Source organism: Trachypithecus francoisi, unplaced genomic scaffold, assembly GCF_009764315.1.
Source record: "Trachypithecus francoisi isolate TF-2019V2 unplaced genomic scaffold, Tfra_2.0 Lachesis_group16, whole genome shotgun sequence".
NCBI lineage: Eukaryota > Metazoa > Chordata > Mammalia > Primates > Cercopithecidae > Trachypithecus > Trachypithecus francoisi.
Genome location: NW_022681461.1, coordinates 88,753,262 through 88,780,576, shown reverse-complemented (window position 1 = coordinate 88,780,576; position 27,315 = coordinate 88,753,262). Strand labels below are relative to the sequence as shown.

The 27,315-nt window shown below is 39.1% G+C and overlaps 2 protein-coding genes across 2 annotated transcripts in view; one reads left to right on the top strand and one right to left on the bottom strand.

Moving 5' to 3' along the window:
* TSTD2 (thiosulfate sulfurtransferase like domain containing 2) overlaps positions 1–8,834 on the bottom strand; it is a 33,894-nt gene extending 25,060 nt beyond the window's left edge. Inside the window, exons 1-3 of the mRNA XM_033238027.1 lie at positions 8,690–8,834; positions 2,673–2,886; positions 961–1,277 (exon numbers count right to left, since the gene is read on the bottom strand). Coding sequence (XP_033093918.1) covers positions 961–1,277; positions 2,673–2,837 — 482 coding nt within the window. The 5' untranslated portion in view covers positions 2,838–2,886; positions 8,690–8,834. The remainder of the gene's footprint in view (positions 1–960; positions 1,278–2,672; positions 2,887–8,689) is intronic.
* A 396-nt stretch (positions 8,835–9,230) lies between these two features.
* NCBP1 (nuclear cap binding protein subunit 1) overlaps positions 9,231–27,315 on the top strand; it is a 40,450-nt gene continuing 22,365 nt past the window's right edge. The window contains 10 exon segments of the mRNA XM_033238026.1: positions 9,231–9,387; positions 16,490–16,578; positions 17,247–17,347; positions 19,010–19,166; positions 20,917–21,024; positions 21,396–21,435; positions 21,438–21,516; positions 23,253–23,322; positions 23,765–23,980; positions 26,568–26,665. Coding sequence (XP_033093917.1) covers positions 9,354–9,387; positions 16,490–16,578; positions 17,247–17,347; positions 19,010–19,166; positions 20,917–21,024; positions 21,396–21,435; positions 21,438–21,516; positions 23,253–23,322; positions 23,765–23,980; positions 26,568–26,665 — 992 coding nt within the window. The 5' untranslated portion in view covers positions 9,231–9,353.

Below are 27,315 nucleotides of genomic sequence, written 5' to 3'. Positions count from 1 at the left end.
CTCCAGGAAAAAAAAAAAAGGTTAAATCAAAGAAAGTTTAGATGCTTTAAAATGTAAGCTACATTTACCTGCTTTCTGAAAAATTCACTATGTGCAATGCTACATTCCCCAATAAACCTAATAAATGATGCATTTTTCTGGATACGTACATTTGAAATCATACAGATAATGATATCTAGCTTAAAATAAACCCCCCCTTTTTTTGCTTAGTTTTTCCTGTCCTATTTATTTAAAAATAAGTTTAAAGCATGGCACAGTTTACAAGTGAAATACACAGATCTTAAGTGTAAAGTTTGATCATTTTTGACACAGGTACACCTGTGTAATCCACATCACTATCAAAACCAGAACATTTCCAAGACCTCAAAAAATCTCTTGTGTATTCCCAAACTCTCTGCCAGAACCCTTCTATCATCATATATTAGTTTTGCCTTCAAGTACATGAAATCAGAAAATATGTATTGTGCTGTCTGGCTATTTTCACTCAGCATAAGGATTTTCTCTTTCACCCATAGATGTTCTTGAATATTAGCGGTTCACAGCACTTTATTGTCATGCAGTATTCTTACATGACTATACCAGTTTATTCATTCTCCTGTTGATGGATATTTGCAGTTGTTCCCAGTTTTTGTTATTATGAATAAAACTGCTATGAGCATTCTTGTACAAGAATGGACATGTTTTCTGTGGACATGTTTTTATTGCTGTTGGTATTATATCCAGGAGTGGGCCACAGGAACGATGCATGCTTAAGAAACCGGCGAACACTTTTCCAAAGTGGTTGTGCCATATTACATTCCCACCAGCAGTGACTGGGTGTTCCAGTTGTTCCACATTCTCATTCACATTTGACAGAGCTGGTCTTTCTCACTTTAGCCATTTTAATGAGTGAATTGTAGTATCTCATTGTGGTTGGAAAAATACTTTAAATCAAACCGAAATACAGAATGAAAATCTTACCTTATCAGCTCATCAGGGTTAAAGCAGCTTATATCAGGGAGCCAAGCAGACACTTCATGACTATGTGGAAGGCACTCTTTTAGAGGATTCTTTTCATCTGCAGACGAAAGACTCTTTGAGGCGCTCGATGTCACAGCCAGTTGCTTTAAAATAGAAGCTGTCTGGTGATAAATTTCATCAGCATGTTGTGTTGCCACATGTCTATGGATGCTGGTTTGGTCTGTGAACAGTTGCTGACAGCATTTCCACAATTTTTCTTTACATTCAAAACTCCTTTTTGTCGGAACTTCTTTGGTTTTGACAAAAAGGGCAAAGGCCTGCAATTAGATTTCAAACACTAACACTGTTAAATAACCTTAGGTTTATGGCTAATAGAAGTTTCACTGAGATTCCTTATATTATCTTTCCACAGGGGCTTCCAGTTTTATGTTCCATTATGTTATACAATTCTCTGAGGAGTAATACTTCTCTTATTAGTAAGCTTTAGAAGAGACTATTAGAGAAATTAAAACTAGGCTTTATATTGAGGAAGTTAAATAACTCTCAGCATAATTTTATTCTCAGGATGTAAGACTCTAAGTTACACTGGAATATACATAATACAGTTTGGTCTAAAATATTACAAATAACACTATCAGCTATTTTCGAAAGGAATACAGAAAGTAAATTATGAAGTATGCTTACCATGGAATATTAAGCAGTCAGTTTTAAGTTATACGGAAAAATATTTATGATATAATATTACGTGAAAAAAACTGGATAAAATTTGCTTATGTAATGTAATCTCAACCACATTAAAAAGTACATTGAAAAAGACTGGGAAGAAACGTACCAAAATGTCTTCTTTCTTAGAAAATAATATTACTGTTTTTATAAAAATTATTTATGCTTATTGTAAAACAAACAGAAAATTCTCTTAACCAGTTACCAACTGATGAACATTTAGATTGTTTCTAATATTTGCATTTAAAAGCAATGTTGAATGAGCATTCCATACATCCGTCTTTCCATATCTTTAACCACCTACTTAGAATATCTAAAATAAAAATTGAGGGGTCAAAGAGCATTAAATTTTAATCTGTAATAGTGACTTCCAGGAAAAATGTACCAATTTATACTCTAACCAGAAAAGTATGTGGGTGCCATTTTATCCACAGCCTCACTGAGTTCTACCAGTATCATCAATATTTTTAATGCTGGTCCAAATAAAAGGCAAAAGAAATGCTACCCTTTTTTTTTTTTTTTTAATATCTTTGATTAGTAGTAATGCTGAATACTTTTTCCTGCTTATTCTATTTGTTTATTTCTGGCTTGTCTGTTCACATCTGTTGCCTATTTTTCCATTACAGCATTTATCTTCTTACTGAGATGGATGTGTTTTTAGTGATCTTTTGTTGATCATAGTTACCAACTTTTTTCTTCACTTGTCATTTGGTTTTCAACTTTATGGTTTTTTTTTTTTAACCTGTGGGGTGGGGAATGAAAACTAATCCATCTGTCTAGGATTCACCCTCCTCAAGTACTCCACCATGGCTATTCCAGGGCCACACCTTGCCTATTATTACCCTTTGCCTGGGATGGAATTAACATCGCTGGTTAATGCCCCTGACTAGACTTGACCTTGAGCTGGACAGCAACCTTGATAAGCTACTTCCAAATGTATCCGCATTAACCACACATATATGATCATGAAACATTCATAGGAATTCTACCTTTTTCTTTGCAAATGAGTATTTCTTTTTTGTAATGCCATCTAATTCTGCTTTGAGACTGCTGCTGGGATTAATAAGACTCGTATATTTTAAATCCAGGTCAGAAAATCTTAAAATGCAGGTCTCCAGGTCATCTCCTTGGTCTGGTGAAGTAGAAGAAGGCATCTGGTTGGTTGCAACAGTGAAGCAGATATTCCTTTCAGTTAAATATCTCCTAGAATATAAATAAGAAAGAAGCAGCCATGCTAGTCTTTGATTACTTCTTGAAGAAGATATGAAGCTAATCAATCATGCAAATTAGCATGGGCAAAGTAGTCCAAGCTAAGCATTCATTTATTTACTAAATCAATAGTATTTACTTAGCAACGACTCTAAGTCAAGCACTATTCTACGCATCAAGAATATAGCAGTAAACAAAAGCAAAAGTTTCTGTCTGCTTAGAGTTTACATTCCAGTGGGGTGAAGTAAACAAGTGGATAAATTGATTTTTTATTTTTAAAGTCAGATGGTGAAAAGGTTATAAAGAATGACCAGCAGGGTAGGGAGGCAGTGATGGAGGAGCCCTTCAAACACAGAGAGTAGGAAAAGCTTTTCTGCAGCAATAGCATTTGGGCAGAAACCTGAATTAGGGAGCGAGCCATGCAGACATTAGGGTACATAATACCAGAAAAGCACCAGGTACAACCCAAATCAATCAAGCTGTGTGCCAGTACCTTCAGTTATAAACGTTTTCTTCTTTTTGCCCCCTAATTTCACAGCTATGCAAATTTCCTTCCTTAAAAGAAATAGTTCCCAAGATAGCCCCACCGTAATGAGCCAGAAGAAATGTCAAAATCCCTACTGTGGCCAAATCTTGTCAAAACGGACACACTACAACCATCATACTGCACTGGTTCTTTTGTAAAGCAAAGGTTACAGGTGACAAGCACTAAGAGGCACACTGAGAAAAGGCATTGGCTTTGGTTTGTGCTGCAGCAGTTTGCCAAGCATGTGAACATGGGCAAGCTACTTCTGAGTTCTAAATCTCTTGTGGAAATTGTGCATTGTAGTATCTACATTACAGTACTGTACTGTGGACTGGAAAGAAATATTAATACATAGTGTCTGCCATATAATAGGGTTCAATGAATGGTAATATTAGTAATATTTTAATTTAATGCTGTATTTTAAATTTAACATTAACATTTTCTTTAAAAATTAGCTGTGACAGATTATATTTTCCAAAAATGGCTGCAGCAGTATTTCTGGGCCATTCCCCTAAGCCTAGGCAGGCTTGTTAACTGCTCCCAAAAATAAAATGTGATGGAAGCAATGCTGTATGACTGAGGTCGGGTCCTCAAAAGGAGATGCCAGCACTAGCTCTCATTCTGAGATGCTCAGGCTGAGGACACCAACCATTGTGCTGTGAGTAAGCCAATCCAACCCATACAGAGACCACACACAGAGAACCAGGTGGAGAGGAACGGAGGAGGCCTCCAGCTGACAGCCAGCATCAACCACTAGACCCTTCAGATTCCAGATTGGTCTCTGAGCTGAGAGCAGAGACAAGGTGTCCCTGTTGTGCCCTGTCCAAATTCCTGCCCCACAGCATAACAACCGGTTATTTCATATTACTAGTGAACTGGCAAAGTTAGTTTCTTGAAGACAATATTGAAGGAGGCACCCAGACGTGGACACTCAAGGTTGTGAAAATAGTAACATGCAAAGAGGTCCTACGCTCCACAAGAAGGAGCAGAAAAAGCACCCCTAAGAATGAGAAAAAAGAATGTGGGCGACACTGGTGACAAACTTTGACAATTCACAACTCTGTCTACAAGGTACCTCAACCAGGAGAAGGCAACGAGGAGCAGTTTATGTCTGGCGGAACACACACTGCTTGTTAACAATGCTGGATGGGATTGATGGAGACTACACACACACAGACACACGCAATACCAACTTCCTTATGAAGGACCTTTGTTCCTTGGATTCATAAATTAAGATGTCACTTGCACCACATAAAATGCATCTGAATCAGCTAAGTGGTGCTTCCATGGGGCTCAAAATGAGCTTTGTTCTAAGGGTAAGGCAAGGTAATACAGATCTATTAACCCAAATTCTCCTGTATTTGAAAAATAAGTGGAAGAGACTGGGTGAAGAAACACTACCTTCTTTGGTTTCTCTTTCCTTTCTCATGAAAATCTCTTTCATTTCAAGTCCCACTGAAAAAAGTACATCTCTAACTCTACACAAACCTATAAGCTTCCCAGGCAGAAGAAAAATAAGTAGAAGAATCTTATTTAACACACTTCCTCCATGCTCAAAGCTGTTTTATTGTAAAGGTAGAAAAAGAACATATATCATTTCCAAATTAAAATTCATTCAGCAAATATTTATGGAGGGTCTTCTAGGTTCCAGGCATCGTTCTAGAAGCAGAGAACTTACTCACTTATAAAGGCAGTGCATGTGGGAGGTAACATTGTAGAAAGGAATTACTATCCAATCTGATTCCACCTCCAGCATCTTTCCCAATCTCCCTCTATATGACCTGATGTGGTCTGTCCCAGCATTTATGCTTTCCACTGCTTTGTTTCCCTTACTTTTTCATCTCTTTCTCTCCCCATATGCTCACTATGTGTAGCAAGACTGAGCTCAAGTGTTACCTTTCACTTATGTCTTGTCTGCTACCCCGTGTCACTGCTTCCTTTGAAGGCCTGAAAAACTTAGTTTCTCTATACTCTAGGCTCATCTCTGACTATGCTCCCCATTCCCCATCACATATCCTACTCTGGCCACACTGGACCATGCCCAGTTCTACAAATGAGCCCTGTTCTTTCCTGACTCAAGGTCTCCACACCTGAGTGTGGCACGCCTTTCCCACCACCCCAAAATGATCTCCTCAGACTCTGCATCTTTTTTCAGTTTCAGTTTATTTTCATTTACGTATATACTCTGAATTATTATTATTTGTGGCACCTCTACTATGTGCCGGGCCCATGGAATAGTCCTGGGAATGCAGCTATGAATGAAACAGTTGAAGTCCCTGCTCTCTTGGAGCTTATATTCTGGTAAGGAGAGACATTAAGTAAAAAAAAAAAAAGAAAAAGAAAAAAAAAAGAAAATACCAGCTAGGGATAAGGGTCCCTGCTTCTCAGTTTCCTTTGCTGGCTCTTCCTTATTACCCCAACTTCTAAATGTTGAACTACTCTATATCTATACTTACCCCACAGGTGATCTCATCTACTTTCAAGGACTTAAAACTATATTTGCCTCAAAATAATTGGGTGAGAGGAGGTAATATCAACGAAACCAGAATATTCATGAATTAAGAATTACTGAAGTTGATGATGAGTACATGGGGACACATCATAAATTTTCCCTACTTCTGTAAATATTTGAAAATTACATGAAAAAAGAAAAAAGGGAAACATAAAGGAAATTTTCTGTTTAGAATACTATACAATAAATGACTCCAAATTCTTATTTTCAACCTGGGCCTTTCTCCCAAACTACAAATTCCCATACCCCACTGTGTGTGAAGCTAGCTAGCTTCAGCTTCAAATGTAACTGTTCAAAACCAAACTCTGGTCTTCCCCAGTCTTCCTTATCTGAGTAAAAGACAATTTTATTCTTCCTGTTATTCAGACAAAAAAAACTTTTGGGATGATTCCTGACTCCTTATTTTCTCACACTGTCATTCACTTGCTCAGAAAATCCTATTTTTTTTTTTTCTTGAGACAGGTCTTGTTCAGTCGCCAGGTTGAAGTGCAGTGGCATGATCTCAGCTCACTGCAACCTCCGCCTCACGGGTTCAAGCGATTCTTCTGTCTCAGCCTCCCGAGTAGCAGCTGGGAGTACAGCTCGGACTCCCAAAGTGCTAGGATTACAGGCGTGAGCCACCACGCCTGGCCAGCTTTGCAATCCAATCAGATCACTTTGCACCATCATTTTCACTACCACCCTAGTTCAGGCTACTATCATTTGCAGCTTGAATTATTGCAACAGCAGAACTATCTTCCTCCTTTGGGAGCCAGAGAGGTAACCATTAAAAAATAAGTCAGACTGGCCCCGCACAGTGGCTAATGCCTGTAATCTCAGCACTTTGGGAGGCCAGGAGTTCAAGACCAGCCTGGGCAACACGGTGAAACCCCATCTCTACTAAAAATACACAAATTAGCCTGGTGTGGTGGTGCATGCCTTTAATTGCAGCTAATTGGGTGGCTGAGACACAAGAATTGCCTGAACCTAGGAGGTGGAGGTTACAATGAGCCAAGAGTGTGCCACTGCACTCCAGCGTGGGCAACAGAGTGAGACTCTGTCTCAAAGAAAAAAAAAGAAAAAATTCATACTCCAATGACTTCTCAATTTACTTGGATAATGTTCAAAGTCCTTACAGAGCACCTTCCCCCTACCCTCTGATCTCATCTACTACTCTCCCATTGCTCACTACCTATGATGGCACTATTTGGGGCTATTCCTGAATGGATCGTTAGAATATATCAGCACCACCAGAGCAGGGGTTTTCCTTTGTTCACCTCGACATCCTCAGCATTCAGAACTCTGCCTGGCACCTAGGAAGTGCTAAATGCTAATAAATACAATATTTGCTGAACGAAATAAAACAGCAATTGGGTAACCAAAGAAGGCCTAACTAAGGACCTGATATTTGAGCTGATACCTAAGTGACCAAGAGCCAGTCACGCAGATTTAGAACCAGAGATCTTCAGGTAAAGGAAATAGTATAAGTTCCTAACACAAGAACAAGCTTGACTTATTGTAAGAACAGAAAGAGTGGCTGGAGTACAGTGAGGAGAGGTAGAACTCCACAGGCCATGGTATGGAGTGTGCAATGGAAAGTCGAAGAAGACTTTTTTTTTTTTTTGAGACGGAGTCTCGCTCTATCGCCCAGGCTGGAGTGCAGCGGCCAGATCTCAGCTCACTGCAAGTTCCGCCTCCCGGGTTCACGCCATTCTCCTGCCTCAGCCTCCCGAGTAGCTGGGACTACAGGCGCCCGCCATCTCGCCCGGCTAGTTTTTTGTATTTTTTAGTAGAGACGGGGTTTCACCGTGTAGGCCAGGATGGTCTCGATCTCCTGACCTCGTGATCCACCCGTCTCGGCCTCCCAAAATGCTGGGATTACAGGCTTGAGCCACCGCACCCGGCCAGACTTTTTTTTTTTTTTTAAGACACGGTCTCACTTTGTCGCCCAGGCTGGAGTGCAGTGGTGTGATCACGGCTCACCGTATTCTCGACCTCCTGGGTTCAAGGGATCCTCCCACCTCTGCCCCCAACCCTCCCCTCGAGTAACTGGGACTACAGGAACCAAACACTAGGCCCGGCTAATTCTTTTTTTTTTTTTTTTCCTGTAAGGACAGTGTTCGCCTCGTTGTCCAGGTGGGTCTTGAACTTCTAGGCTCAAGCGGATCCGCCCGCGTTGGCCTCCCAAAGTGTTGGGATTATAGGCGTTAGCTACCCCGCCCGGCCGTCATAGGAGACTTTTAAACAAAGCAGTAACACGATCTGATTCAGGATTTGTGTTGAAAGCAGAGCAGGCAGGGTTTACAGATAATTGTTATGTAAAAAGTGAGGGAAAAGAGCTAAGAAAGACTCTCTAAATTTTTGGATTAAGCAGGCGATGGATGACGTCATTTACTGAAATGGGTAAGACTGAAAGAGAATTAGGCCGGGAGAGTGAAATTTCAGATGGCCATGGACAAAGCAGATAAGCCAGTATGGTACTCATAAAGACATCAGGGGAGAGGACGGTCACACACAGGCATACAGGTATCCAATAACCCTTGATTACTAAAACGATCATTTGTTCCTTCTTAAGCAAACAACTTAGGGAAAATGACGGGCAGCCGGCAAGCCGGGAGCAGCACGCTCGCGTCAGGGCCAGCCTTTCCATCCCAGGGAGAGGCACGGGCGGCACCGCCTCCCGCCCAGGCCCCACCCCGCATGCCGAGCTTGACCCAACCTCTCCGCCCACTTTTCCCAAGGCGGCAAAAGCCGGAAAGTGGGAGTAGACGAGCACATACCCGCCAGTCCTGTTCCTTTCTTAGGTCTCTCTTCCCTGCACTGTTTCCACCTAGCAATTGTCACTGCTCACCGCCCTGGAGCCTATTCCCCTGCCGCGTGTTTGGGTAGAAAAGCTCGCTCGTGACGTCACCAGGCTCCGGAAGTCTCCTGGACGTCGGCGCAAGGGCCGCCGGGAAAACCATTGAGAGGCCGCCGGGAAAACCATTGAGAGGCCCCCGGGAAAACCATTGAGAAGCCCCGGAGGACCGGCCTGAGCGGAGGCGGGGACTAGAGCGGCCGCCGGCACCACCCGCCTTCAGGCGTACGACAACCGCGGTTCGGGGTCTCTGACTGGCCGAAACGGCGGCACTTTCTGCGTGGCCCCGGAAGGACACAGGGCGGAAGGCGGGAGAAAGAAGCAGCCGGCAGGCGGGGGCAGCCTGAGGGGGCGGTTGCGTGTGTGCCCAACGCCTGTAGCCCACTGAGCTTCCTCACGCCGGCTCTCGCAGCGCCGAGCCCACCCGGCGGCCTCTCCTTCGCTTCCGGGAGCCGTGGCGAGCGAGTGCGCCTGCGTGCCGGCCCATCCGCGCGCCTCGCAGCTGTCCTTGCGCCGGCCAGCGGCCGGACAGTTTCCTCGGCGCCTACCGCCTGGTTTCTGGGCTCCGCGGCGCACCGGAGGGCAGCATGTCGCGGCGGCGGCACAGCGACGAGAACGACGGTGAGTACCTGCAGCCCGGCCGCGGAGGCCGCTCCCGGTTGGGAACCGAGGCTCGGCGTCTTTGGGTGTCCATGGAAGAGACTGGAAGCTCTTCTCCCCGGGAACGTGCGGGGAGCCTTGGAGGGAAAGGGGAATACAGTGGCGGTGTGACCGGGCGGCTTCTAGAAAGCAACTTTTTCTCTCCCGCCCCAGTTCTTTGAGTCAAGGGCCGATTCTCGGGAAAGGAGGCCTGGTGAACCCCATGGGTAGACCCTTGGTCTCTAAGGACGCTTCAGAATTTGGTCCTTAGCGCCACAGAGCAGGGAAGCACACCTGTGTCTGTGCTGCCGCCTCTTAGGGACCCACTGATCCCAGTGTCTCGTTTTAACCTTCAAAGCTGCACCTGAAAAGGGCTCGGAAGAATTCACTGAAGGAAAGAACTGAGAGATCTCATGAGTTGCAGTCTGAACTCTGTTCCGGTAGTAGTCATCCGTTGATTTCCCTTATTTCGAGCTGCAGAGAAAGAATATTGTCTTACCCACGCCCAAGAGGTCCCTAATAAACAAACACAGGTTACTGCAGATTTTGAACTGGCCGTAAGCGCATTTCCCTCGTGTGAGAGAGAGTGCTAGAAAACTAACTTCAGGCCTCAGGGAGTTAGAACAGGAGTTCCCATCTCCATTTGGATGATTGTGCTCGTGGAGATCATAGTGTTGTCTTCATAAAGACGGAATAATTCTAGTTTTAACAACAAAAAAATGCTTATATTATACGTAAGCCTTACAATCGGTCAAAAACACAAATCCACACACCAAAAAAGTGAAACTTAGAGTAATTCTATTAACGTTTTAGTGTATTGTTTTTTGAAGAGAGTGTATAGTAGTGGTTAAGAGGTGAGACTTTGGAACCAGAGGGTTTAGGTTCAAAGCCAGGCCCTAGCATTTACTTGGTGATCTTTTCCAGGTTATGTAATCTCCTTAAACTTTAGTCTGTAATATAGACGTAATGATACTTATATCTTCTGGTTTTTGTGAAAGTTAAATGAGGTAATACACATCAGCAACGATGATGTTTTAATCATTTGCCAGCGCTTAAGAGGCGGTAAACGTTAGCAGGTGCTGTCAATGTAAGAAAAGAAACCATAACAGACATTTTAAATTGAGTAAGTTTTATCCACTAACGTTTGTCTCTCCTTGAGTGTTGTGGCAGTTGAGGTGGAGGCAGAATCGCATGCATTTAGTTTTAATAGTGAAACACCAGATTTCTACGAAGGCATGGTTTGAGAGGATATTCTAGTCCAGCTTTCTCATCTGACACCTAAGGGTTTAGAGACTGAGCATAACACGGAGAGACAGCTGTCAGTTCCCAAACACCAGCAATAGCAAATCCAGTCCAGGGCTCTCTTCACTACCCAGGTGTAAGTTAAATAACTATGCTGCATGCTTTGATATCTAACACAAGAGGCTTCTTGTGTAACCTCTGGGCAAGGCACAGAAAATACAGTTCCCTCCCCTTTTTTTTTTTTGAGACGGAGTGTCGCTCTTGTCAGGCTGGAGTGCAGTGGCGCGATCTCGGCTTACTGCAACCTCTGCCTCTCAGGCTCAAGTGATCCTCCCATCTCAACCTCCTGAGTAACTGGGACCACAGGCGCAGGCCACCACGCCCGGCTAATTTTTTTTTTTTTTCCTGTATTTTTTGTAGAGACGGGGTTTCGCCGCGTTGCCCAGGCTGGTCTTGAACTTCTGAGCTCAGGCGATCCACCCGCGTCGGCCTCCCAAAGTGCCGGGATTACAGATGTGAGCTACTGCGCCCGCCGATAATATAATTTTCTTATTCTTTGTAATTGACTAATCAAAAACTAATCTACTTCTCAAGTCATTACTTGGGGGTTGGAGAACTTGAATGTTTTGTTCTTTCCAATTTCTTTGTTGTTCTTATGCTTTCTTTTTCTCACTTATAGGTAATCCCTAAAGAGAGGAAATGTCATTGTAGGGCATCCTAGAGAATTGGAATGCAAATATGTAGAAAAATAACTTTTGCTTTGGTTATTGGGAGACTTACATAACTTTCTTGGAGTTGGCTTCTTTTTAACACCAGCTTGCAGCCAAATCACTGTCCATTTGGGTCTTGCTGCAGGAACCTCAGAGTAAATAAGACAAGTAAAACAAGGCCTTCATTAAGCAAAGGTTTTTATGGTTGGTATTTTAGTATGGGAGAGGCAGATACAGTTCATGTTTGATAATACAGCAAATCTGAAATTTTTGTAAATTGCCACAATTTGGATAACGATCAGCTGGAGTTTACCCTACACAGTGATCTGAATCAGATTATTTTGGATGCTTTCCTTTTAGTTAAACATCTATTTTTTAAAAAATGAGAACTCTTAGAAGCTTAAGATTTTAGAAGGCTATTTTAAAATAGGCTAGGAATTATTACAGTCAGAAATAAATAGGTGCATCTGAGCATTTCTGGACAGTTGTCAGCTGTTTTCAGTCTCTGCCCTGACTTTCCATATGCTTGACACTCTCTCTCTCTCTCTATAAAATACTGTAATAGAATATATAATATATTTATACATTATATACATTTATATTTATGTAAAATATATACTCTATAATATATATTTTACATATATGTAATTATAACGTGTATACTCTATATATAGAAGTAAGCATATGGAAAGTAATATATATAAAAAATCATTTATTCAACAAATACTTAACAGTGTCAAGCTCTGTCCTAATTACTTGCAATACAGCAGTGGACAATATAAAGATAGAGCCTCCCCTCTAGAGTAGAGAGAAGACAGTCAAGTAAAGTGTAGTGTATCATACAGTGACAGACTGTGGAGTGATATTAGGTAAAGAGGGTAGAGATTTCTGTGAGGGAGAAGTTACTATTTTATGTAAGTTGGTTAGAGAAGGCCTCATTGTGAATGCCATTTGATCAGAGACTTGCCGGAGGTAAGGTAGCACCCATATAGCTGTATGAGGAAAAGCAGTGATCCAAACAAAGGGAACCATGGGCGCAAAAGCCTTAAGACTATAGGGTTCCTGTCATGTTCACAGAACAGCAAGGAGGCCAGTGGTGCTGGAGCAGAGTGAGGGGGAAGTTGTAGGAGATAAGATTAGAGAGATAGCAGAGGGTCGCATCTTATAGGGAGATTATAAAATTAGACTTCTGTGTTGAGACTTGACTATCAAAGATTCAGGGAGGTAGGATTAGGAGGCTATACCAATGAAGTTCACGTAGTAGTCCATTTGTAAACAAGGAACAGGAAATGCTAAATGAAAAGTAATGTGTATGGATACTAGTCCAGTGCTGAATCTTAACTAATTGCTTAGACTTGCTTTAAAAAGGTCTCTGAAGCTTTTTAGTTACTATGGGATATGCAGTCCATTGTTTGTTCTTTTAAGAAAGGATTTAGATTGTTCAAAATCTTAGCCAGAAACAGTACGAATACAATTTTGGGAATTTTGGCAATTTACAAAAATTTCAGATTTGCTGTATTAGCCCCATTTAAGCTTCTTAGAATTAGGTCCTTGTCTTTTAGACTGTGGCTGATATTTTTACTTAAGAAAAAAATGAATAGAAGTGAAAGGATTTGTTATTCTGGGAGAGTATAGTTTATTTCAGAAGTGATGATTGCCTCTGTTTTAAATCTGCAGGATCAAGGCATGTTATCTTTCTTTGAAGTTGTTCAATATCAAAATAGATGAGCCAAAAAGAATGAAACAGTGTGCTTAAGGTTTAAAAATGTAATGTTGAAATTGTTGGTTTTAGTTACTTTACTTTCTTATTTTACAGGGTTGGTTTTTGTTTTCCATTTTGTGGGTCTAAAATTTATTGTAAGGCTATAAGATGTACAGTGTGCCCATATAAAATTAGGATTGCCTTATAGAGGGGAAATTTATTTATTAAGATCCTTTCAGATGGATTTTATACCTGCATCTCTATACTAGCCAAGTCTGTCCAAGTGAAGTGGTAATGTTATCTTTAATTTACATTTTAAAACTTTTACGTAGTTAAATTTTAATAAAAAATCTGTTCTTGCCTTGGGAACTACCATAGATATGTTTTCTTTTTTTTTTTTTTTTTTTTTGAGACGGAGTCTCGCTCTGCCGCCCAGGCTGGAGTGTAGTGGCCGGATCTCAGCTCACTGCAAGCTCCGCCTCCCGGGTTCACGCCATTCTCCTGCCTCAGCCTCCCGAGTAGCTGGGACTACAGGCGCCCGCCACCTCGCCCGGCTAATTTTTTTGTATTTTTTAGTAGAGACGGGGTTTCACCGTGTTAGCCAGGATGGTCTCGATCTCCTGACCTCATGATCCGCCCGTCTCGGCCTCCCAAAGTGCTGGGATTACAGGCTTGAGCCACCGCGCCCGGCCCATAGATATGTTTTCTTCAGGGTACATTGAGCTAATTCCCCAAATTGTATTCATATTGTTTTATTTCATTTCCCTGTTCCCTTACCCAGGTTCTCTTCTGAGTTCAATATCATGTTTCTGTTCGTAAGTTCAGATTGTGTCTGTAGTTTTCCCCCCTTCATATTCTCTCAACTATCAGGTGAGAGTGGAACATTTCTTACTTCTTAATACTTTCTGCCTCCTCCCATTCTCCAGACAAATCTTGTCCTTCAATATAGCCAAAATGAACAGAGGGTTTGCAGTTCAGACATGTGACTATGTACATGTATTTTCTAGTTTTTTTCTCAGAAATCATACCTTCTCTTCCTACAGCATTATTCTCCCCTTTTCAAGCTTATAAGAGGGCCTAAGAGGGTTGCTTTAAAGGCTGTGGTATGATTCCAAACTGGAACAAGCCACCTGGAAAGTTAAGTTAGGAAGACTGTAGAGGTGGAATAAAGGGTTGGCAAAATATATGAGCCAGAAAGAAGGGAACAGTGTGCTTAAGGTTTAAAAAACAACAACAAAAAATAACTGCTCTCATTCAGCTAGTTTTTCAGCATCGGCCATCCTCCCAACCTCACTGAAATTTGGTTCTGAGGAGCTCTGCTTTCTAGAATATGGTTTCTTAACATCAGCACTATTGACATTCTTGGCCAGATTATTTGTTTTGGGAGATGCCCTATGCAACGTGGGATATTTAGCAGCATCCCTGGCCCCTACCCACTAGATGCCAGTTGCTTCCTCTAGTTGTGACTACTAAAAATGTCTCCCAAGGATTGCCAGATGACCACTGGGGGCAAAATCTACACCCTGTTGAGAACTACTGCTCTAGAAGGAGGCTGTTGAATGTCGTAGCTGGTGGCTTGTGTAAATATTACATCAATTGTGCTTTGTTTTTTCAATAAATGAATCTTGGAAATAAAAGACCTTTGTGTGAAAGTTGGTACTTTGGGTGGTAGAACCTTGATAGGTCCTATGACTTAGGTTTGATACATACTTAAGAATCAAGGTCCCTGAACCTCTGTGCCACACATGTCTACAACTTTACACAGGCAGATATCTCCAGGAATCAGTACATCTCAGCTCTTACGCTACATGCATATTATACTTTTTGTGGCATTATCCCTTCAAAATTATAGTCAGTGGACATTCAGTCAGTTTATAATGGTAATTAATGGGTTGGGAAGTTGAAGCACAGAGTGTCTTATCCTGTAACCTTTGTAATACCCCCCTCAGATCCTATGGATAGTAATAGATTCGCTTTATTCAGCTTCAGTTCATGTGGTATCTGAAGATCATTTCAGTCATTCGATAGATTTAACATTCCAAGCTTAGAATAGCCAGGTGCTGTGTTTTATGAGAATCACCATACATCATTTCAAGCCAAGTGTTCCAGAGGCAAGTAAGTGATTATGAACTTTGTAAAAATAATTCCTTTGGCCATTCAAGTCTGAAGATTGAAGTTATATATAACTTACTACTGTGTAGCCCTATATCCAGCTGCCGATTTTCATTAATACAGATTCCCAGCACAGTTACAGACTCTTGCTTTCTTGCCCATATGCTGACCAAATAATTAAATCAATGGAAATCAAAAATTGAATTGTATTAGACTAGCCAAAAGTGTTAAGCAGCAGCATCAGGTTCCATACTTAACACTATTATTTTAACTTTTTAAGCCTTATGTTAAACCACAAAAGGACTTAGGTGAGTGTGTTAAGGCTTTAAACAAAGTGATAAGAGATACAAACAGCAAGGGTCTTAATAGACAGGTGTTTGAGGTTAGTTTTTAGCACAGCTTCATTCAACTTGAATTGTTTAGCAATCAAAAGGACAGATGCTTGGTAATTTTAGAATGGTAGATTTAAAAAACATGATTCAAATGATACGGTTTTTAAATAAATCAGTATCAGTAATTCAGTTAATAAAAGCTAATTAAAGCAGGAATTGTAAAACATGTGGTCCTTTTTTCCACCAATGATTTTATATAGTGCTCAGGACTTTTAATATGTATATACTGACTGTCATTCCTATTATTTAGGATAAACTATACCATCGTGCTGCATCATGTGCAGAACTGAAATTGTTCATTGAAGACTTGAGATTAGAGCTTAGAAACATGTGAAGCAAGTGAGAAATCCTAATGTTTTATGCTCCTTTTTCCCATCTTTTGAAGCTTTCCTCTTTATAGTTGATAACAGCTTTTTTTTTCCCCATCAAGTCTTTCCAAAGCATTCGACTTGGTTTTGCACCCTTATTTTGTCATTTACATAATAATTACATTATTAGACTAATGAATACTACTGGTACTAACAGGTTTCGGAACAAGCAACTGAGGATCAGTAAACAACTCAAGTTGAAAGAATGGGAGTAGCAGTACATGAGTATTCTAACTACTAGTGTTTAATGCATTGTTGGCAGCTTTCCAGCTTGTCCACAGAAATGCACAGGGCTACTGATTGCTTAGCTCTGTGGGCACTATTCACACAAAATTTAACATAAATAATGCCTCCTGGAGTTATTGTATATAGTGGCTCTGGGAATGGGAGGTGTTGGTTAATCTAGCTTAGTCTGAGAAATGGAGGGTCTGTGAAGAGCTTCTACTCTGTAAGAAAAATAGGGCCTGGTAGAAAACAGATTGTAACCTAAAAAGGTTAAATAAAATTTGTGATAGCAGATTTAGCATGTAATGTTAATTTTTTATGTTGCTGAAATAGGTGGGCAGCCTCACAAAAGGAGAAAGACCTCTGATGCAAATGAAACTGAAGATCATTTGGAATCTTTAATATGCAAAGTAGGAGAAAAGGTATGTCACACAATAGGCACAGGCTGTGATGGGTTTAAAAGAATGTGGTTGACTGTGCTTTAATTTTTGCAGCTGAAAACTTGAACTACATTTTGGTAAAGCTGGTATTACCATGCATCTGTATCCCAAATTGAATCCATGTTGAAGCCCCTGGGATGCAGATAATTGATTATTATTAGTAATTTAGTAATTAATAATTTTCATAGAAGATGAGCCTTAGAAGGGACCTAGGGTATAGCCCCTTAATTTATACATGAACTAAATCAGCCCTGAATACTTGAGGTAATTTGCCTAGAGTAACAGAGTGAATTAGTAAAAGAGGTAAAATGGAGCCCATGGTGTCCTCCCATTTCTAATACTTACCTGCTATCATAGACTGCTTAGTTTTTAAATTTCACTCATCAACTTTTCATGGATTTCTAAAGAACAATAACTATCTGAATTGATTTATACTAAACCCATTATAGCTCTGTCTGCATGTAAGACTATTTTCATGATCGTGTAGAAATTTTTATTTTAGTACACTAAAATAGCAATTAAAAGGACATGATTGGTAATGATTTTAAAATGATCGATTTTAAAATATATATTTACATTTAAATAAATTTTTAACAATAAATTTATATTGCTGAGTACTTGACAGATATTTAATGTGATGTCCTCTACAGAGTGCCTGCTCTTTGGAGAGCAACCTCGAAGGCTTGGCTGGTGTTTTGGAAGCTGATCTTCCTAACTACAAGAGCAAGATCTTAAGGCTTCTTTGTACAGTGTATGTATGCAAAAGATTTATGAATCCAGGTGATAATGTATTATCTACTCTTAAATGCTTTGGGAAATGTTTAAAATACATGTTTATGTTCTATATGTCCTTGGCTTTCCTTCTATGGGGAAATTTGTACAAATGAGCCAACCTTTGGCCCGTTTTTTTTTTTTTTTTTTTTGAGACGGAGTCTTGCTCTGCCGCCCAGGCTGGGGTATCAGCTTACTGCAAGCTCCGCCTCCCGAGTTTACGCCATTCTCCTGCCTCAGCCTCCCCCTTTGGCCCGTTAATGAACTCTTTTTCTTAGGGATAAAACTAAAATTGAGCATTTTCCTTGTGTGTTATTTCTTAGAACCTTAGAATCATTTTAGTTGACTTTTTATAGAGAGAGTACTGTCTCATTCAGATACATATTTTTAAGCATGTACATTTAAATGTATGATACTTAGATTTTAAAATTAGTAGTACCAAACAAATTTGGGAATTGGTAACTCAAGTAATAGCTCTTCTTGGAAGACTGAAGATGCCTTGGAAGCCACTATTAATAGGCATACTCTCTGAATAAATGAGAGTCTTTGTAGTTACATGAAATTGTAACATATCCTTGAGGTGTTTTTAAATGATGAAGGTCACGTTTATCACTTCTCAGCCTTTTAGTTTAGATCAAGTGAAGGTAACTTTAAGAAACTACTAAGGAAATCTTCTGAAATCCTTTATTAAAATGGAGTAGTATTTATACTTAAACTGTTGGAAACCTTGTTTGTTTAAGGCTGAACTTGTATTGCTTCGAAGTAGTCTTCTTTAATTTTTGGTTTTGGTAGGGTTTCAGGGAGTACAGTTACCATCAACACAGGTATTTTTTTGAAGACCTTAATTGTCCCTGATGTTCTGCTAGATACTTTAGGAAAACAAGTCAAAGAGAATCTCTTGCCCACTGAATGATTATGAGTTCTTACTTGCTTTTTGAGCTAATTGTAAAGGCTGCCTAAATTAGGAAAAATTGCTTTTTCTAAAGGTTTATTGTAATCCTTTCCCATACTTTTCAAATAACTTTAACAAAATCAACATACTTGGAGTAAGCAACTGACATGTAAACAAATCTTAACTATATCAGACTACATTTTTTAAAAATTCAATAATTAAGTTGGTAGGAACTTAGATGAAACCCGTTTTAATTGTGCATCTTTTCTAAGCAACTAGAATAGTGTTTCTCAAAGTAGAATTCTAGTTCCATGACATTTGGTTAGCTAAGTTTAGAAATTCTGAATGCCGCACCCCCCTTGATGATTCTGTATTAAAGAGGCTTGTTTCACCCAGGATTTCTGAGAGGTTTTACCATGGAAACCATGTTCTGTGGAAATGCTGTTCAGTTCCACTAAACACACTTGAAGAAAAACTGTTTTAGCATTAATTTTATTTATTTCAGTAAGATAACTTTACAATTAAATCATTTACTTAACTCTTGGATTAATTAATGAATTAAAATGAAAAATTACGGGACTGTGTTTGTAACATTTCTCAGTGACATGCTTTTTCTGAAGTATTTTTAAAGACATAGCTAAAAGTAGTCCTGTTCCAAAGTTAATGGAATGATAAAAAGATTAATATAAAATTCAGCAACTTAACGCTATTGTTTTGGGGTTTTCTCGTTATACTGGGTTCTTAAATCAGTGCACGTCTGTTACCTGAGAAGTTGACAATTTATACAACATTAGTTGGACTGCTGAATGCCAGGAATTACAACTTCGGTGGAGAATTTGTAGAAGCCATGATTCGTCAACTTAAAGAGTCATTGAAAGCAAACAATTATAATGAAGCCGTATATTTGGTAAGTTTGTTTGTTGGTATGTTACGACTTACTGTTGGGGTGGAGGGAAAAGGTGAGCTACAACCAAATAATTTAAAATGCTCCCCTGAAGCATTCTCATTCACTTTGATAGCTTCATAGGCCACCTTTATTTTGATGATACCCCCAAATCTGTAACTGTATCTCCATCCTTTCTCCTGAGCTCCAGTCCAGTATTCCAGATGCTAACTGTATAGCCTTCAGATATCTTACCAGGAAGTACCTAAATTAATGCAGCATTCATACCTCCTTTTTTCTGCCCTTTCCCCAGCTCATGCAGTGGCCACTGTGTACTGAATAACCCATCTATAAAGCTGAGCTTTAATTTTTGTCTTCCCTTTGCCTTCTTGTACCATACGTGTTCCCAATCCCTGTCAATTCTATCTCCCTAATTTCTCTCAAGTCTGTCCTTTCTTGGTCTCCAGGGCCTCTAGCATAGTCTATGCCTTCCTCCAGATGTTCTTAATAGCCTCTTAACTGATCTTTTTGCATCTAGATTCTGTTTTTCACTTTGTGTTCTACAGTGGCACCAGACTGGTCTTTCTGTAACTAGGCTCTGCACATGTTGGTTATTGGTTAAAAAACCCTTAGTTCCTTCCCATGACAGTGTGAGTGGTCTTAAAAGCCTGGTGCACAAGATGATTCCTTGGATTGCAGAAAGTGAATATTGAGAACTCTTATTTATCTTAAGTGGAAATGAAATTAAGCCTTACTAATAATACATAGATTAATGGTGATCCAGTGTATATCATAAATAAATATGTATGTGTTGAAGATGTGTGATCAAATTCTTTTTTACTGAGTACGCAATCAAAAAAGTTTGGACACCCATCAGGCTATAGGATTAAAGTCCAGACTCTTTAGCCTGACCCTTTATGGTTTCCCCAGTCTGTTTCTCTATTCTTGTCTCCCATACACTCTCTGGCAATATCAGAATAACTTGCAGATCCCAAAACACACCTCGTTTTTGAAGCTCTATGCCTATACTGCCTTCATTGCTCACTACTTGAGACTGTTGCTTATCCTTTATGACCTAGCCTAATTGTTACCTCCTTTGTGATGGTTTCCCCAACTCCCTTTGTCATTGTTCCCAGAAAACACTTAATTTGCCTTTTAGTGTGGGAGTCACTCATTTGTATTGAGATTGTGCTTATTCCACTAGAATGGGTCCCCTAACAGTTGACTTTTAGTAGTGTTTAGCAATAGCACACTAAGCACACCCAATAAATGTGTTCTGTAATTTCCATTTCTGTAATTCAGTAAAAATTACAGTCAAACAGAAAAGAAGGTTATAGGTTGAAATAGGTAGAATATTTTACAATCTGGATTGTTGATGTAGTATAGCATAGAAACCTATGAACTCACAGATTGCTGTCCTTTATATAGTTTTTGTTACAGCTTCTCAATTCTGCCATGGTAGCACAAAAGCAACCATACACAATATGTAACTGAATGAGCATGGCTGTTGCAATAAAAGTTAACTTATGGACACTGAAACTAGAATTTCATGTAATTTGTATGTGTCATAAAATACTTTTTTTTTTTTTTCAAGCATTTAAAAATGTAAAAACCATTCTTAGTTCCCAGCTATGCAAAAAACAGGTAGTAGGCTAGATCCAGCCCTTAGGCTATAGTTTTTCAGACCAATAGTTTAGGCTATAGAAGATTGCTTGTTTTGTAGTTATTATGAAGAACATTTAGATTTAATAGCAGAAATTGTTTGCCCCAACAGGTCCGTTTTTTATCTGATCTTGTGAATTGTCATGTGATTGCCGCCCCATCAATGGTTGCCATGTTTGAAAATTTTGTAAGCGTAACTCAGGAAGAAGATGTGCCTCAGGTAAGAGAACCCCTCATGCTGAATCTTGAGGGGTTCTTGAGGGGTTTCTGAATCCTGGTACTTCCATATAGTACCAGAAATCTTTCGCTGATAATCCATTAGCAATAAAGAAAAAATAACAGCAGACTATCACACTGTAAGTTCTTACTATCTAAAAATTAAGTTGACTGGCACACTGGTGGGTTCTCATAATATCTGTATGTTGGTTTAAATGATGCTGTCCAGTAAGATTAGAACTAATGTATCTGGAAATGCTCTGTATAAACCAGATGTCTTAAATAGCTTCCATAGGATTTCATTCAAGAATAAATAAAATATGAATGAATATAATTAAAGCATATTTTAAACTTAACTTTTTAAAAATCCTTTAGGTGCGGCGAGATTGGTATGTGTATGCATTTCTGTCATCTTTGCCTGGGTTGGAAAGGAGTTGTACGAAAAGAAAGATGCAGAGATGGACCGCATCTTTGCCAACACTGAAAGCTATCTTAAGTAAGGGCACAGCTCATAGTACTCTTTGTTGCTTAGGTAAAGGATATCTTATATCAGTGATATCATTTGAGTTTCTCAAAAATAAGCTGTAGAGTTCCTGAAGGTATTTTCTAGGTAATCCTGTTCTCCTGCTGTTTTAACTCACTGAGACCTCAAAGTAGTCAGATACGGTTTGCTTACTTTTGCCAGTGCAAAGGACAGTTGGTAATATAGCTTCTTTTAAGCTGCTTTTATATGTTTATAAAAGACATAAAACACCCTAGTGCAATAGTTCCTCAAATATTAGCGTGGATAAGAATTACCTGTGGTACTTAAAATGCTCAGACGCCAACCCCCAGACCTAATAAATTATACAGTTTGAGAGAGAGGTTTGGACATCTGTATTATTAACACATTTCACAAGTGGAGAGCCACTGCCCTAGCACATACAATGTGTTTGTTTCATGTAAATTAATCCTAAATCAAGCTCTTAAAACAGTGGTCCTTAACCTTCCATCCAGGTGGTACTTCTTAAGTAATATGACACATTTCAATTAAAATAGTCACATGTCTTCCCATTACCCATCTCTCCCAAGCGAATGTAAAAGCTTGGTTTATATTGTTAGATACAGTGATAATAAATAGGTCTTTTTAGTAAATTTATGCTTAACTATCCAGCAACATGGTAATGGTTATGTGGCCCTTAAGTTTTTACAGATTGATTTTGTTGTTAAATTTCACTTTCTCTTTTTTAAGTACTTTTTTAGATAACTGTTAATAGCTACTTAGTTGATTATTAAGTAAAGTTAAAAGAAGCTTAAAAAATAAGAATCTTTTGGCCAGGTGCAGTGGCTCATGCCTGTAATCCCAGCACTTTGGGAGGCTGAGGCAGGTGGATCACCTGAGGTCAGGAGTTCGAGACCAGCCTGGCCAAGATGGTGAAACCCCATCTCTACTAAAAATACAAAAATTAGCCAAGCGTAGTGGAGGGTGCCTGTAATCCCAGCTGCTCGGGAGGCTGAGGTAGGAGAATTGCTTGAACCCAGGAGACGGAGTTTGCAGCGAGCTGACATGGTGCCGCCACTGCACTCCAGCCTGGGCGACAGAGTGAGACTCTGTCTCAAAAAGAAAGAATCTTTTGTGTGTGTATACATATCCTTTCTCTTTTTTATTCAAGTGATAGCCCAATATACACACTGTTCTTCACTTGGCTTTTTTTTTTTCTTACTATAACTTGTTTCTGTTGCATAAAAATACTTCATAAATCTTTTTAACGGTTGTAGGATATTTCACTTTTTAATGTACCATGATTTCTGTAGTCTCCTGTTGGTGGACATTTAGGTTATTTTCAGTCTTTTGCTATTATAAACAATGTTTCAGTGAATATCTTTGTGTGTATGTCTTTGTGTACACGTGCAGATATATTTATGGGAGATATAAATTTTTAGAAATGGCATTGCTGGGTTGAAGGTTCTAAACAGTTTTAATTTTGATAGATTTAGTCAAATTACCTTTCAAAGAGATTATACTCTCCCAAAGAGATTATACCAGTTAACCTCTTTGTCAACGATGTTTGAAACTGAATCTCGACCTGCATCTTGATGATACACAGTACATTATCAAAACTGTTGATATCTGCCGCTCCAGTAGGTAAAATGTTATTTCATTGCTTTAATTTGCATTCTAATAACTATGAAGGTGACTGAGCATCTCATGTTTGTAAAAGCCTAAATGTAGATTTTCATTTTTATCTTTAGAAGACGCCAAAAGACTCATGTACCCATGTTACAGGTATGGACTGCTGATAAACCACATCCACAAGAAGAGGTAAATTGATTTCAGTCTCTTGTGGTACAAACTCAGTCAGCTCTTGAATAGATTCTTATCTCTGTAAGATACTTAGACCATTCCATTTTACCCCTTGGCTATGTTTCTGCATTTCATGATAGCTCCTTTTCATAGCTCTAGGTGTACAGTAGATTTTTAATAGATGATAGAATGTAATTGAAATATTCCCTTGTTCTTTGGGATGCCAGCTATTACAGAGTTGACATATATTTATGTAAATGCTCAATTTGAAAAATGTAAAAACAAACAGTTCCAAACAGACTTTATAAGTAAAATAAAAACAAAAACTTAGCACCTTTCTTTGTACCGTCTTGTAAGTTAGCTTACTTTTGTATCCTGTATTTTAAAGGGTAGTGATATTTTCATTTTGTCTAGTCAAAATGTTAATTATATTAATGATTAAAAATTAATCTGTCTTTAGTATTTAGATTGCCTGTGGGCCCAGATTCAGAAATTGAAAAAGGATCGCTGGCAGGAACGGCACATCCTAAGACCTTATCTTGCCTTTGACAGCATCCTGTGTGAAGCACTGCAGCACAATCTGCCTCCTTTTACACCACCTCCTCACACTGAAGATTCGGTGTACCCAATGCCAAGGGTCATCTTCAGAATGTTTGATTACACAGATGATCCCGAGGTAGGTGACCTACTAAAAGTCCTAGATACGACCTGTGTTGCATTGTGCTTGTGGGTTAATCCCGCTTGAATTATGCCTGTGGTCTGTTTTAATTTTGAGTTGTTTTTTGTCTAAGAAGGTCAATAGCAATGAAGTTAACTTTTTAATTCAGTGAATGATATCACTTCATTATGCAAGAAATTATATTTAGCATGTGTAAATAGATTAGAGAGACATGCACAGTTTGCAGGCTAAGAGTGTGGGTTTTGGGTTTTGAGAGCTACATTGGGTTGTGTTTTAATCTTGGTTTAGCCAAATACTAGCTGTGTGAATTTGGGAAAGTTGTTTACTTCCCTGTGCTTTCGTTTTCTGAAGGTAATATTAATAGTATATATCTCATGTTATGAGGATTAAATTATTATTAACATGTAAAATGCATAGAACAAGAACAGTGTCTGTCACATGATGAATGCTCAGTCATTCTGGCCATTTTTCTTTCTTTTTTTTTTTCTTCTTTTCGAAATGGGGTCTCACTCTGTTGCCCAGGCTAGAGGGCAAAGGTGAGATCTAAGCTCACTGCAACCTCCGCGTCCTGTGCTCAAGTGATCCTCCCACTTCAGCCTCCTGAGTAGCTGGGACCACAGGCATGTGTCACCTAGCCTGGCAAATTTTTTGTATAGTTAGGGTTTCACCATGTTGCCCTGGCTGGTCTCGAACTCCTGGGCTCAAGCAATTCGCCCGCCTCATTTTCCCAAAGTGCTGGGCTTACAGGCATGAGCCACTGCACTTGGCCATAGTTATACTTAATAAAGTTATTTCTCAAGAAAACCACCTAGTTTTAGATATGGTCCCTCTTTCTTTAGGCAACACAGCCTGTCTTGTGATTATTCGTATTGTATGATTATTTGAAAACAAATATTTAAAGTATTTTTAATTAAAAAGTTCCAAAGATTAGTCTAAGTTGACTTTATCGTTTTTAATATACATATTCTTTGTTTCAAAGTCAAGTTTCCTGGCAGCCATGGTACTATTAAAATTGTATATTGTACAATTAAGAAAACTTACAATTTTCATTGTGAGTGCTATCCTGTGTATTGTAAGATGCTCAGTGGTATCCCTGACCTCTACCCTCTAAATGCCAATAGCACTCTCCCTGCCTCAGTTTTGACAACCAAAAATATCTCCAGAGAGTGCAATAGGTCCCCATGAGGGCAAAATTAACCCCAGTTGAAAACTATTGCCGTAAAAATTAATATTACCACCTAAAGTCAAATTTGAGTTTCTTTCTCCTATTGTCTCTTTTCTGTCCTCTGGTAAAGTGCTTATGACCAGTAGGAATTTAGTATATATGCAATCTATTTTGGAATAAAAATTTGTCAGTCAGTTACATATACAAAATTATCAACTGCCCTCTTTGCTATATTCCATATGTAACCAAATACTTTAGTCAAAATTTTGTAATGATCTACTTAGATATATTTAACTGAAAATCTGGTTTACATTTAAGACTGCTAATGTTTGTGATCAGATTTTTTTTTTTTTTTTTTTTTTTTGTGCAAGGGAAACTAGAATGGGACCTCAAAATTTTTTTCTCCTGTATTTATATTTAATTGGTATCACCTCTGTAAGGTGCATGTCCATCCCTTGCTAGAAGAGTATAAATATATAAAATACTTACTACTCTCAAAATGAACAGAATTTTGTTTTTGTTCTGGCCTTTTACAAGTTGTTTATTAAAAAACATTAGAAATTATAAAAAAAGATTAAAATCATCCAAAAGTCATTATTAAAGGTCTGTTTTGTGTTTTTTGAACCTGTTTGCTGTGAATATGCTTAAGAATGAAATAATGCCATGTAGGGAATATGTTTTTTTTTTTTTGAGACGGAGTCTCGCTCTGTCGCCCGGGCTGGAGTGCAGTGGCCAGTTCTCAGCTCACTGCAAGCTCCACCTCCCAGGTTTATGCCATTCTCCTGCCTCAGCCTCCGAGTAGCTGGGACTACAGGCGCCCGCCACCTCGCCCGGCTAGTTTTTTGTATTTTTTAGTAGAGACGGGGTTTCACTGTGTTAGCCAGGATGGTCTCGATCTCCTGACCTCGTGATCCGCCCGTCTCGGCCTCCCAAAGTGCTGGGATTACAGGCTTGAGCCACCACACCCGGCCGGGAATATGTTTTAAGCTTAGACGATATATTATGGGTATCTTTCAATTCATACATGATTTTTTATGGCTATGTGATATTTGAATAGAATTTTCTGTCTCCATAGTTACTAATGGAAATAATTCACTCCCTTGGTTTAAAAAATAAACTCTGTAAGGCTTGTATTATCCAAAGTTATTTAGTTTCATATAATAATTGGTGTGTAAAGTAGGCAGTGGTTGTATGGTTAGGTATGAGATGTAGTAGAAGAAGCACTATAGCTGATACTCTGGGGTATAAGTGAACATGGCAATGGAATTTACTGAAATATAGAGCTTTAACACTTCAGAACTTTTATCCCCACCACCCAGTATAGTGTCTAGAACATAATAGTCTCTCCAATATTTGTTGAATAAGTGAAAGAAATCTGTGTTCTAGGCCTGTAGTGTACACATTTGATTTTCTTTCCAGGGTCCTGTCATGCCAGGGAGTCATTCAGTGGAAAGATTTGTAATAGAAGAGAATCTTCACTGCATCATTAAGTCCCACTGGAAGGAAAGGAAGACTTGGTAAGATTCTTTCCATAGTACTTTTAGAAGGGAGAGAAAGCAGCAATTTTGATGATTCAGTAAGAGCAAAATGTATGTTGAGAGTGTAAGAAAATTTTATCCTCCTGACTCTCTGTCTCGCTAAAATCAATTTCTAAAAACACTTGCATTACTTTCTTGAGGTTCTTCACCCTTATATAGTACTTTTCAAGGTGCTTTATGGTAATAAGCCTATGATGCCAGTCTTTTTGGTGTGGGTATTTAGCATATGCTATGGAGAGCTTGAATGGCAAGTTATTTTGGGTTTGGATATCAGTGGTTTTGCTGTTTTCAAAACACCCAAACTTTGGAGTTTTTTTTTTTTTAAATAAAATTTTCTTAAACTTTGGAAAGTTTGGTTTAGATTTTAAAGTGGAAATGAGTATAGTATTTTGAGAGTGATCTACTCTATTAAAACTTTTTTAGGTTAGTACATCTGAATATGCTTCCTTAGTATTATTACCTAGACTCCTTTTGATCTTTCAAGAAATTTTGGATGCATTAAAGATTTTCCTTGTGCTAGACAGAATAATTTATGCCATAGTTAAATGAAGTAACTGAAATCTAGGACATTTCAAAGAAGATTTTTCTTTGCTTATATCTAAACACATTGCTTTTGAAACTGCTTATTT